General features: G+C 41.1%; 3 protein-coding genes across 3 annotated transcripts; 1 reads left to right on the top strand and 2 right to left on the bottom strand.

Moving 5' to 3' along the window:
- Positions 1-1,720: 1,720 nt before the first annotated feature.
- LOC103979142 (putative pentatricopeptide repeat-containing protein At1g77010, mitochondrial) lies at positions 1,721-3,990 on the bottom strand. The gene has a single exon (XM_018823177.2). The coding sequence runs from the start codon at positions 3,919-3,921 to the stop codon at positions 1,864-1,866; it is 2,058 nt and encodes a 685-aa protein (XP_018678722.2). The 5' UTR covers positions 3,922-3,990; the 3' UTR covers positions 1,721-1,863.
- Positions 3,991-5,535: 1,545 nt separating this feature from the next.
- On the bottom strand, positions 5,536-8,765 carry LOC135608020 (auxin efflux carrier component 6-like). The gene is made up of 7 exons (XM_065100418.1): positions 8,234-8,765; positions 7,567-8,153; positions 6,780-6,990; positions 6,622-6,707; positions 6,392-6,549; positions 6,248-6,324; positions 5,536-6,093 (listed from the first exon to the last, which is right to left on the bottom strand). The coding sequence occupies exons 1-7, from the start codon at positions 8,686-8,688 to the stop codon at positions 6,027-6,029; spliced, it is 1,641 nt and encodes a 546-aa protein (XP_064956490.1). The 5' UTR covers positions 8,689-8,765; the 3' UTR covers positions 5,536-6,026.
- Positions 8,766-11,753: 2,988 nt separating this feature from the next.
- LOC135606563 (dirigent protein 23-like) lies at positions 11,754-12,409 on the top strand. Its single transcript, XM_065097599.1, has one exon. The coding sequence runs from the start codon at positions 11,779-11,781 to the stop codon at positions 12,337-12,339; it is 561 nt and encodes a 186-aa protein (XP_064953671.1). The 5' UTR covers positions 11,754-11,778; the 3' UTR covers positions 12,340-12,409.
- Positions 12,410-12,622: the final 213 nt, after the last annotated feature.

The following is a 12,622-nucleotide window of genomic DNA, read 5'->3' as shown; positions in this document are numbered from 1 at the left end:
TTTGTTCTTTGAATCACTGCATTTGAATGCAGATTTATTGAATCATATTTTTGTGAAATAGTGGTGGAATCATATTCTTGTGAGTGTTTACCTTGCAGCAACAGTGTTGTTTCTTGTTGAATCATATTTTTGTGAAACTGTGGTGGAATCAGTGGTGTTTCTTGTTCCGTCAGTCGTGTTTCATAACAGGAATCATAGTTTTGAATCAATCTACAGTCATATTATCATAAGATAAAGAAAAGGACAATGGAGATAATAAAGATACAGTTAGTGTTATATAGGATCACAAAAGCAAAGATAAAATATTGTATCTATAATTTAATGCTGGAGTTGACATGAATAACTCTGAGATTTAACTTGGAATGTGTTTAAAGAGTTTCATCAAAGAACATGCCTATGTAAAAAATAATAAGAACATAATTAAGGTGATTTGAATGCTAAGTATTCATATGTGAGATCATTTGATAATTCTCTAACTATAGTTCTAACAATCCTCTAACTATAGTTCTAAATATAGTTAAGTAGTTGGCCGATAAATACTAAAATGAATCTCACGTGGTTAGATCTAATCGTTTTTTAAGATAATAATTCAATAACATTTTAAAGCTCCTTAGATTGATGATGCAATCATATATGCCTATTTATTTGGATAAGTTGTTCAAATAAGGTACATTGTAATCCAACAAATAATCAAAGCTCCTCTACATCTGGCCAACTCAACTTTAAACCTTTTACTTTTTGCATCAGACTTGAAATTACTCTGTTTGCTCGTTCACACAGGTGGATCAATCCAAGTAAAAAATAGGCATCCCCTATATTTTTGTTTCAACATAAATAAGGAATGGTTGTCCAGAGAAATTGGTTGTTGAGCTTACAAAAACAAGTATACAACCAACAAAGATGAAATCGTCAAAAGATAATAAGTATCTGCAACTTGAACTCTCAGAATTATTTTGCCTCTGGACATATCAATATACTTTCAGAAGGAAGTATTGGACTTCTTGCGATTGAAATTTGGAGGGAGCACAACACAGGAAGAAAACACTCAGTTACTTCTTGAATTAGAGGGGATGGTTGTTAGGCAATTACTGACAGATAAATGTTTTCAATATCAATGAACTTTTTTTTTCTTCATTTTTATCTCAAAGAGTTCCTCAATATCTCTGATCAAACTCTTGAATAGAAGTCATAGGCATATGCTTTTACTTTGCTCACAAAGAAAAGAATCCTATACAAATTTGTTTGACAACCAGTGATGCCATGATCCTTCATTCCATTTTGTATAACCACCCTTGTGATCCTAAATAATGTGAAAGCCTTACTCTTATCACGTCTCTCTCTCTCTCTCTTCAAATCTTCCAGAACTTGGGGAGTTCCCTTGCTCCTGCTGGCTGATCCAAGGGTTGATTCAGCCACCACAGTGAATTCAGAAGCAGCAGATGCAAATCAGAAGCGAGTGAATCAGTCTTCTTTCTTTCTAGTCACATAAGGCATATGGTGCATCAAAGAAATGAAAGAAATTCATGCACCCCATTCTGCTTTATATATATATGTATATGTATATGTATATGTATATATATGTATATGTATATGTATATATATATACACATGTATATATATATACACATGTATATATATATACACATGTATATATATATATATATATATATATATATATATATAAGATGACACTTTGCTGCATATTAGAGGACCCTTAACATCCCAAAACTGCACCATGCAACATTTTCTGGAATACTTTTTGACAGATTAAGCAGTCAATCTGTAAGCTAGTGAGAGATGATTCTTGCACAACAGCCATATGAATTTGCTTCCTACCATCTGCTACTGTCATACAAGCAAAGTTTACTGTGAACTGTCAATCCAACTGTAACCAGGATTCTTATTGATCCTTCTGTCATTCATCATTTGTCTAACTTGGGCTGAGTTCTCCCACTCGCCATGAGCAGCATATATGCTAGATAACTGCAAAAAGGGGCCCGAATGCTGAGGATTAAGCTCAATAAGCCTCTCTGCTACCTTACTTCCCAGAACCTCATCACCATGAGCCTTGCACCCACCAAGCACTGATGTCCACATGCTAGCATCAGGCTTGAAGGGCATTGTATCAATGAAATTGATCGATTCCTCAAGCCGACCTGCACGCACCAGCAAATCAACAACACACGAGTAGTGCTCAGCTATTGGTTCAATGCAATAGTCTACTTTCATCCTGCGAAACCACATTAATCCTTTCTCAACCAGCCCAGAGTGGCAACAAGCTGAAAGGACTGCAATAAAAGTTACTTCGTTTGGGCTCACACCAGCACTGCCCATGGATTCAAACAACTCAAGCACTTCAATTGCATATCCATTAGAAGCATAACCCATCAACATTGAATTCCATAAAGCCACATCAAAATTGGGCATCCCATCGAACAACCTCCTTCCATCAATGACTTTGCCACATTTGCAGTAGAGATCAACAAGTGAAGAAGTGACAACAAGGTCAGTGACTAGGCCGATACGTGTAGCAAGGGCAAATAACTCTTCCCCGGTGGTAAGGGCACAAACGCTAGCACAAGAACTTATAGCACTGGCCAAAGCCACCTTATCAATACTAAGATCAAGATGATGCATGTCAATGAATAGCTCTAGTGCCTGCACTGCATGACCATTCCGGCTGTAACCTACGATCATTGAATTCCATGATATCATATTCTTGCTTGGAATCATCTCAAATATCTTCCTTGCTTCCTCGATTTGACCGCGGTTCGAGTAAACATTGATCATAGTATTAAGCAGTATTGTATCATACAGTCTAAGCTCTCTGAACACTTTACAAGCATCCTCCCAAATTCCACACTTGGAATAGGAGTCTATGAGAGCACTTGCAACAACCAAGTCCTCCAGAATTCCATGCTTACAACCACAAGCATGCATCTGTACTCCATGCTCCCGAATGCCAATACTAGCACATGCACTAAGAACACTTGAAAAAGTCGACGAATTTGGCATGATTCCCTCTCCAGTCATCATTTTGAAGAGTTCTAATGTTCCGTCTCCCTGATTACTAGATGCATATGCATTAATAATGGAGTTCCACAAAACAACACTTGGCTTCTCCTTCTGATTGAATATCTTTCTTGCCTCATCCAATCTTCCACAACCCCCATAGCCTGATATCAAGGCCGACAAAGAAAATTCATCTGGCTCCGACATCAACTCCAAAACTTGATGAGCACTATCAAAAGCCTGACACTTTGCATACATGTCAACAAGGGCGCTACCCAGAATGGAATCCAAGTCAACCTGGCAGATGACAATGCGGGCATGAATCTGCTTGCCACAATCATAAGCCAAACACTCTGCACAAGCACTTAAAAGGGTCGTCAATACAAATTTATCACTATATGGCGACGACGATCCATCGTACTCTGAACCAACCTTTTTAAGCAAACGGAAAGCTTCCTGAACCTCCCCACGACGGATATACCCGTGAAGTATGGCATTGCAGGCAACAGCGTCAACCACGGGCATCTCCTCGAACAATTGCCGGGCGTTCTTCAGGTCACCAGACCGTACGAGGCCAGTGATCATGGCGTTCCATGAAAAGGTATTCTTCCGGGGCATGGAATCGAACAACTGACGCGCACGGCACGGTTCATCGGACTTCAGATAGGCGTCGATGAGGGAGTTCCAAGAGAAGCAGTTCCTGTGGGGAATTTCGTCGAAAACCCTTCGGGCGTCGTCCAGGTCGGCGCTGCAACGAGCGTACATCTGGAGAAGGCAGTTGGAGGCGTAGAGGGAAGCGGCGTAACCGCACTTGAGGAGTACCTGGTGGAGCTGTCTCCCTCGAGGGAGCGACCGCTGGGTGCGGCATCCGCGGAGCAATTGGCCGAGGTGGAGGATCTCTGCGGTCATGGCCGCGAAGTTTCATTGTCGGAGTAGAGGCCCGGAGAGGCATTCGTTGGCCACCAAGCACATCGTGTGCGAGCTTCGGGTTGTCTAATGGATATATATATATATATATATATATATATATATATATATATATATATATATATATATATATATATATATATATATATATATATATATATATATATATATATATATATATATATATATATATATATATATATATATATATATATATATATATATATATATATATGATATTTTGATATAATAAGTATGATGAGATTTTGAGTTTTAAAATATGACCATTAAACTAATATTTTAGATGTAAAATATTATATTATTACTTTCTTATCCTTTAGTATATTATCATTTTTTATTATATTATAAAATTAGTTTATGATATTATTAATATATATTTACCTTTTTGATATAATATTTAATTGTTTTATTTTAAAAAATATTAAACATGTAATCTGATCAATTGACTAACCTATTTAACCAATAATCCAATGACTTAAGCCTTGACCAAATTGATGTCATTAAGGATTATCCAGTCTGATTTAGGTAATTAATATAGATCATTAAGAATTTGTTTCAGTACCAAAACCCCCTTAATTATTATCTATATTATTAAAAAAATCTCTTAATTTTGCATATTTTTATCCCATCCCCAGTCAAGATCTTTAAGGCATACTCCTGGCCCCACAGATTCCACTGGTTTGACCATTGACCCCGATCAGGTAAAGTTGTGGGTTGCGAAGCGAAGCTTCTCACCACTACTGCTAAGTGGAGTAAGAGTGGCAGAATGGGCAGAGACCACGTAGAGTCCAAGCTACTGCTGCAGTCGCTGCACATCCTGTTCTTGGGGTGTCCATGTCTTCGAGTTGTCTGTAATCATCTCACATCCTTCTTCTCGAATTGAATATTGCTGATCAGTGCTCAGGAATTGACAAACAGAAATGATTTAGCTTAAATTTTTATATACAGATTATAAAATATAATAATATTTTTTTATTAATAATAAATATAAAAATTCAGGAGATCACGTTGAGATCATGATCCTCATTATTGATGAAATAATAATAATAATATATTATCATAATTTTTATAATATATTATTAAGATATTAAGATGATCATGAGATCATGATCCTCTACCTTCTATGGAAGGCAGAAAGCAGAGGTAAGAGATAGAAGGATCTTAGCAGAAAGCAGAGCATTGAGCAGAGAATAATCACATTAGATATTGTGGTGTGTATCTTGTAATATTAGGAAAGATATTATTTAGAAAAATAAATTATCATGATCATCTTAATATCTTAATAATATATTACAAAAATTATGATAATATATTATTATTATTTCATCAATAATGAGGATCATGATCTCAACGTGATCTCCTGAATTTTTATATTTATTATTAATAAAAAATATTATTTACCTTAGCAGAAGGTAAGAGATAGAAGGTAAGAGATAGAAGGATCTTAGCAGAAGGTAAAAAATATTATATTTATTATTAATAAAAAAAATATCTGCCTTCCATAGAAGGTAAGAGATAGAAGGATCTTAGCAGAAAGCAGAGCATTGAGCAGAGAAAAATTATGGAAGGCGTTGGTCCGGAGCAAAATGCTCGAGCCTTGCACAGCCATGGAGATTTGACTTGTTGCAGAGTAAAAGCTTCAGAATGGGCACACTAAAGGAGCATCAATGGCATAATGAGCAGCGCTCTGGTCAAGCATATATTAGAGGATCTTCCACCACCCTAATCATAGGCCATGGCATTCCATAATTCAATTTCCTTTCGGCTACCACTAAGCTTTGTAGGGTGGTGCACTTTTCACCGGTGCTCCATCATCATACACAGACACACTGTTGAGATGATATGGAATCATTAGAACTTGCACAGTGTGATCCTAATCTACGTGATATATATTCACAGAGATTGGTGAGCTCGACATCGAATGATATGGAATCTGAGATCGGTTCACGCCTGTGGAAGCTTTTGGGCCAATGATCACCAGCATGGGAACGACAATGATAGGTCGACGGGTCCATCTCCCTTTGGCTGCTTTCCTTCACCTTATTTTGACGGTCGGGCGCTCCCTCTCACAGCCCCAGGAGTATGTAGTAAAGCAAGGTTACGGGCAAAGAGACAAGCATGCCAAAGATGACCCTACAAGCGTACGAGATCAGTAAATGAAGAGTTGAGAAGAAGAAGAAGAAGAAGAAGAAGAAGACAGCAACAAGGAACAGAAAAGAGAAGTGTTTGGTCCAGAATCGCTATCTCCTGATGGTTTATGATCATCATGAATGCAAGTAAAACATACCCAGTGCTTAATATATCAGGATGCAATCCGTATTCTCTGGCAAAAACAAATGGTACGATCCCTTGAGGAAGAGCTGCCTGAGAGATTAGAAGAACGTTAATCAATCACCCATGCAAATGCATATAACAGTGCGATGGTTTCTACCTGCACGATGGCTGTGTGAAGCCGTACACCTCTTAACCCCACGACCATGGATGCAACAGACATCACCATGGGGCCGCTTAGGAATCGGATCGCCATGCTTATGGCCGCCATCTTTGGCCCGCAGGCAATGATCCTTGGCTGCAGAGCCATGAACAGCCCTGCAGGAAGCAAGCAAGACACAGTTGAGGCACTTGTACTTTGCTACCTCAGAAGGAGAATGCCATGCTTACCGAGGCTGAACATGGCCATTCCAAGCCCTGCATCTGAGATTATTTTGATGGACTCCTTCACCAGCGTCGGCATGTCGACACCCCACCTGAAGAGATCAACACGCTCATCGGTAGCCAAAAGAATGTATTCATGAGCCACATGAATGCAGAGGGCATACTTGAACGAGATGAGGGACCAAAGGAGGCCTAATATGCTGGAGTACGTGTTTGGGTTGCGCGACAGCTTCCGGCCGAGGACGGTCAGGATGAGCCTGAGCATGACAAACGCTGCCGGCATCTCTTGATCTCCTTCCACCTCCAACTCCTCTTCTTCATCTTCTTTGTCGACCACGAACTTTGAAGTGCTCCGGAAGCTCAGATCTTTCTCCCCTGCTTCAAGGTCAGCTGGCTTTCATTAACATCCCAAACAAGTTATTATGATTCCACCCTAATTTGAAGCTAAACACAGACTCCATGTACTGATTACTTCCTTCCAATCTTGTGTCTGTGATGTGAAGAACAGGAACCGTTGCAGTGGTGACGCAGGTTTCTTTTACAGCCTCAAGTCCCATTCCTAGCAGAATAAAGGGACTGTGGCTTCGAGATTCACGTAGATGGTGAAGTTTGATGCGAGCAAACTAAGAACATGATAAGATGAGATCACAAAACTACACAAGACATACTCTGAGAAAGAAAACATCCCTACAACCTAGGACAGTGACAGCAGAGGAGCTGGCTGCCATCGGACATCATGAGCATCTCACCATTGACATGGATCACATGTGAGCATCGACACATTGTTGAAGAATCTTGACTGCCGTTTAGTTTCGTGCAGGTGATTTTAATTCGTATGTAATTACAGCAGTGTCAGACTTGGTGAAGACTACTTTGGCTTCTACGTGATCCAATAGCCAGCAAAGTCCAAAGAGGAGACCTGACAGTAGTGGATGGCTCATGTGTACTTACCCCCAACATCCTTGTCGCCTTGTCCGCCACAGCCCTCCCACGCCAGCTTCAGCGCCCCGGGTGTCGCCGGCGATTGCTGCCTGATCAACATTCCCGCGGGCGCGGCCGGCGACCGCACCCACACCGGCGTGCCGATCTCCATCTCGTTGAAGTTGGAGGCCCGCGGCGTCGGCTGCAGCGAGTACGAGTCGGAGGAAGCGTACCCCGACAAGTGCGGGCTGGCGGACCGGCACCCCAACGTGATGTCGCGCACCGTGAGCCGATCCGCCGACGCCGGCTGCCTGACCGGCGTGTTGACCGAGTATATCTCGGCCCCGGATATGTTCGACAGGCGGCGAGGCGTGATGCCGATCGACGACGAGAGCCCCGAGTCCAGCACGGAGGATATGGACCGCCGGATGCGGACTCGGATGCGGCCGTCCGCGTCGACCTCCGACTCGGCCCGGATCGGGTCTCGCCCGTCGAGGGAGATGATGTCGCCGTCTACCTCGAACTTGGCAATGGCGGCCGCCGCCGTGCCCGGGAATTGGTCTTCGATTAGCATCGTGGCTGCGCGGTACTCGAAGAGGAAGAGCAGCAGCGTGTACCTACGTACATTGCAAAGAGATCAGTCTCTTCGGCGCTCGAGATGCGTCCGCAAACATGTGAGTAGCCATCGGCAGGATACCAGATGATACACTGCAGCACCACCAGCTGCACCATGAGGCTCTGGGTGAAGTCGCCGTACATGGCGCGGAGGAGGGGGATGCCCATCACGAGAGTGTTGGGGAGCGTCCCGACGGAGAAGAGGGTGATGACCCAGTCGAGCCGGCGGCCGCGGCGTCGGGGGCCGGCGCAGGCGGCGGACAGGGAGGCCCAGAGGGAGAGGATGACGAGGACGAGGAGCTTGGAGAGGGTGTCGGCAAGGATGAAGCGGGAGTCCATCTGGTAAGGGTTGTTGTGGGAGATGAAGTGAAAGGAGAGGACGGGGACGGCGAAGGTGGCGACGAAGCGGTTGATGCCGGAGCACTGCTCCGGGGTGAAGATCTTCCACCACTTGACGGAGCCGTAGGCGACGAACATGGCGAAGTAGAGAGGGACCATGGCGCACATCACGGTGTAGAAGTCCTCCCAGGTGATCATCTCGCCTGGCCTATCAACGAAGGAAACTGTGAGATCCAAAGAAGAACGGAAGCAGCAGCGGAGTGGGGGAGACGAACGTGTGTTATGCCTATATGTACACTTAGTCTTCAATGAAATACGATGATTTAATTACTGATAGAAAACTTCTACGCAAGGATATAAAGAGGACACGTCTCGCAGGATCTGGACCGCGAATGAAGCGCTTGCACGAATCTCCAAGCGCTTGGGTATCTTGATGCAGCCCCACCTGCTCAGGAGTGTACTACACCGCTGTACAACGAGATTCCAAGTTGAAGTAATTCATTAAAAAAAGCTAAAAAAAGATTTTTCTTTTGTTTTTGTTTTTTGAAATCATAACAAAGGCACCGTTAGTGAGATTAAAAAATGAAAAATAATGAAATAAAGAGTAGATTAATGCATGAATGATGATCTTTCAAGTGGACAGCCACTTTGCGTTGAAGCTGAAAAGGAGCGGAGGGAGAAGACAAAACAATTTACGTGAAAGCTGAGGAGGGATCAGACGGGTGACAGTGTTGCATGAGACAACGGTACACAGAAGATGACATCATACGCTGCACCGATGGGTCGTCTAAGAATGTCCGGTAGCAACCCGGTACGAGGACTGCGGCGGTGTTGGAGGGCGGCGGAGGCGTCGGATGGCGATCGGACGGCAGGGTCCGGGAAGCGTGCAGAAGCCGACGAAGTAGCAGGGGTGGTGTCGGGGGTGTGGGTGGCGGGGCTGCGACCTCCTGAAAAGCCGACGCCATTTATTCCCAGCTTTGGTCGTGTCTCTTTTGGGCCGTCGTCACCCCCAAGGCAGTCAAACTCGGGAGGGGCGCTGCGTGAAGTAGCTGTCCTTGCCCTTCTCCTCTCACTTTCTCTTTTGTTTTCTTCTCTTCTATTCCCCTCCAATTTTCCTTTTTATTAAAAAATAATATTTTTATTTATTATTTAAGAATTAAATTTAGAATGCAATTTTATCAGCTAAATTTTAAAGTAAAAAAAATAATCTGATATTAATATTCATTTAAAATATATTTTAAAATGATTATAGTAGAGTATTAGGAATATCTTAAGTTTTTTAAACTCAAACTAGTTATTACTAAATACAACTCAATAATGAATAGTCTAAATTTTTAATGATATATGCTAATATGAAGAACTGAATAATGATGATGGCTATCTTAGCTTGTAAGCACATTCACATTGATAGGTAATATTTTATTTCAGAACTTGACAGGCATAGATATTAAGACCTCTTGTTCTTTTCTCTACTAGCATCCAACTTTGCCTTTGCACTGTACACTTTTGGGAAGTCATTATTGCGTACAATTTAGAGTACTGTTTTTTTCGATATTGCTTGCTTGGGTGATCGATCATAAAAACTCAACTTATTGCACTGTTGTTGTCTGAATCCACTCAGCTTTAAGAGGGAGAGAGAGAGAGAGAGAGGTCTCATTCAAGGGTGTACGTATATTAGCTAATGAGAAAGGCGTTGACTACATAGTCTTGTGTTATTTATTTATATTTTTTTTTTCTTTTGGGTGTGTGATTGTCTATCTTCGTCTCTTTAATCTTTTCGCCATCCTGATTCTGACAATTAAGTCAAATAAATCCTATGAGAAATCTATTATTCTAATAGGCAACTAAGATAATGTGGATGTTAGAAATGAGAGAGAGTTGTTGAGAGAAAATGATTGAGGAAAAAGATAAAAATCTAATTTTGTTTGGGTTCAAATGTTCCATCATACACTCACAATGATATCATCTCATTTATTGATAGAAGATACAGTATAAGATTGTATTTATGAAAGATAAAGGTTGAGGATTCTCTCAATTTTTTATATGATATATCTTCTCTTTATAAGACATGTTGACAACCTTCTATACATGCCAAGTTATGAGGAATTACAATATCTTCCAAGAGGATTTTATATGTTTTTTAAATATTTAAGATATTTTTCATCTTTTCAAAAGATTCATATCATTTTCATGATATCAAAGTCTTTCCTTATCTAAGATGATCAGGTAAGACTATATTTAACTAAATTAAGCTTAATCTCAATACACCCCCATAAGCTTAATTTTTCTTTCATCCATCCTATCAAGAAGTGACTTGAACTTGATAAATAGGTAAACTCCAATGGTTTATATGATAATTTTGTTATCATATAAATTTGTATTGTTTTTTGTTTGATATGCATCTTTTCTAACAAACTTCTTAATCATATAGTATGACAAACATACGTGCATGTCGTATTATATTCGGCTTCACAAGTTGATAATATCATAATTAATTATTTTTTGAATATATAAGTGATTGTAATATTTCTCATATATAACATAAATCGGAATATATTCCTTCTATCATCCAACTCATTATAAAAAAATCTAAAAAGTTTAAAATTATAAAAACTTGAATAGAAAGAGATTTAAGCTTCCAAGAGATGTAACACATAAATGTTTTTAGCAACCTTCCAATGAGTTGATTTAGGCTCATCCATCCATGAGTTGGAGCCATCAAATGACCCAACAATCCATCAGTTACAATATCAATTTATGTTTTCACATGCATCATTATGCTAATAATTAATTATAATAATTGACTACAATGCATTATGCCTAAGTTTTTTAGATCAAATTAATAGTACAAAATCAAACAATAGAATGCTTTTAATGTTATTTTCTTGCCTTTTTAATTTATTCTTTTTTTGAATAATAAAAAAATAATGGAATGCTTAAAATGCATGGCTCTTTCGGCCACTATCAACCCTAAGAATAGTCTCCCTTTCTTATATACACACCATCAATCTCATAGCTTCTCATTCTCATTTCCGCGGCTGGTGACCAAACCCACTGTGTACGTCACGAAAGAGAGCACCAAATGCAGAAGCCATCTTATATATTTACGCATCAAAATTCGTGCTCTTCATGAAAGTTACCCTAATGTGTTGCACCTGCTAACATTCGTCCTTCTGTTCACTGCTTTGGTGACTTTGTTCACCAAGACACTAATTTCCTGGCTGCCTCTACCCACTAAATCCACCATATATACCCTAAGCTCGATCACTGCCTCATAGTGTTCTCAGAATGGGCTCAACACCGCGTCATATCTCTGCGTTCCTCTCCATCCTGCTAATCCTCCTCATGCTTCTGTGTCCATCTCTTGCAGAAGACCCCGCCTTCGAGCTCGGCAACGAGACCACCACGCACCTGCACTTCTTCTTCCACGACATCGTGACCGGCCCCAATCCCACCGCCGTGCGCATCGCGCAAGCCTCCGTCACCAACAATTCCCCGGCGGCCTTCGGCGCCCTGGTGATGATGGACGACCTCCTGACGGAGGGGCCGGACTCGGGGTCGAAGCTGCTGGGGCGGGCGCAGGGTGTGTACGGTCTGGCGTCGCGGGACGAGCCCGGGCACCTGCTGGTAGCCATGACCCTGGCCTTCGTCGACGGAGAGTACAACGGCAGCACGCTCGCGGTGCTCGGCCGCAACTCCGTGTTGTCGGCGGTGAGAGAGATGCCGGTCGTCGGGGGGAGCGGCAAGTTCCGGCTGGCCCGCGGCTACGCCCTCGCCAAGACCCACGATCTCGACGTGGCCACCGGCAACGCAGTGGTGGAGTACGACGTCTATGTCATGCACCATTAGAAGAGAGAGAGAGAGAGAGTATATATATATATATATATATATATATATATATATATATATATATGCAAGTTGTACTGATCATATTTGAAATATGTGCCTTGGATTAGCATTATAAGTAATATGTTTAATTTGAACTTAAATATTTTTGATTAATTGTTTAAGTTCAATTGAGTTAATAAGTCAATTATCCTATAATTTTTTATAATTATAGGATAATTGACTTGGAGTGGAGAATTATCCTTAAAAAATTATAGGATAGTTTTTATTTTTGATTAATTATTTT

The sequence above is a fragment of the Musa acuminata genome, chromosome BXJ2-3 (genome assembly GCF_036884655.1).
Source record: "Musa acuminata AAA Group cultivar baxijiao chromosome BXJ2-3, Cavendish_Baxijiao_AAA, whole genome shotgun sequence".
In the NCBI taxonomy this organism is placed as follows: Eukaryota; Viridiplantae; Streptophyta; class Magnoliopsida; order Zingiberales; family Musaceae; genus Musa; species Musa acuminata.
This window is presented reverse-complemented; position numbering and strand designations above follow the sequence as displayed.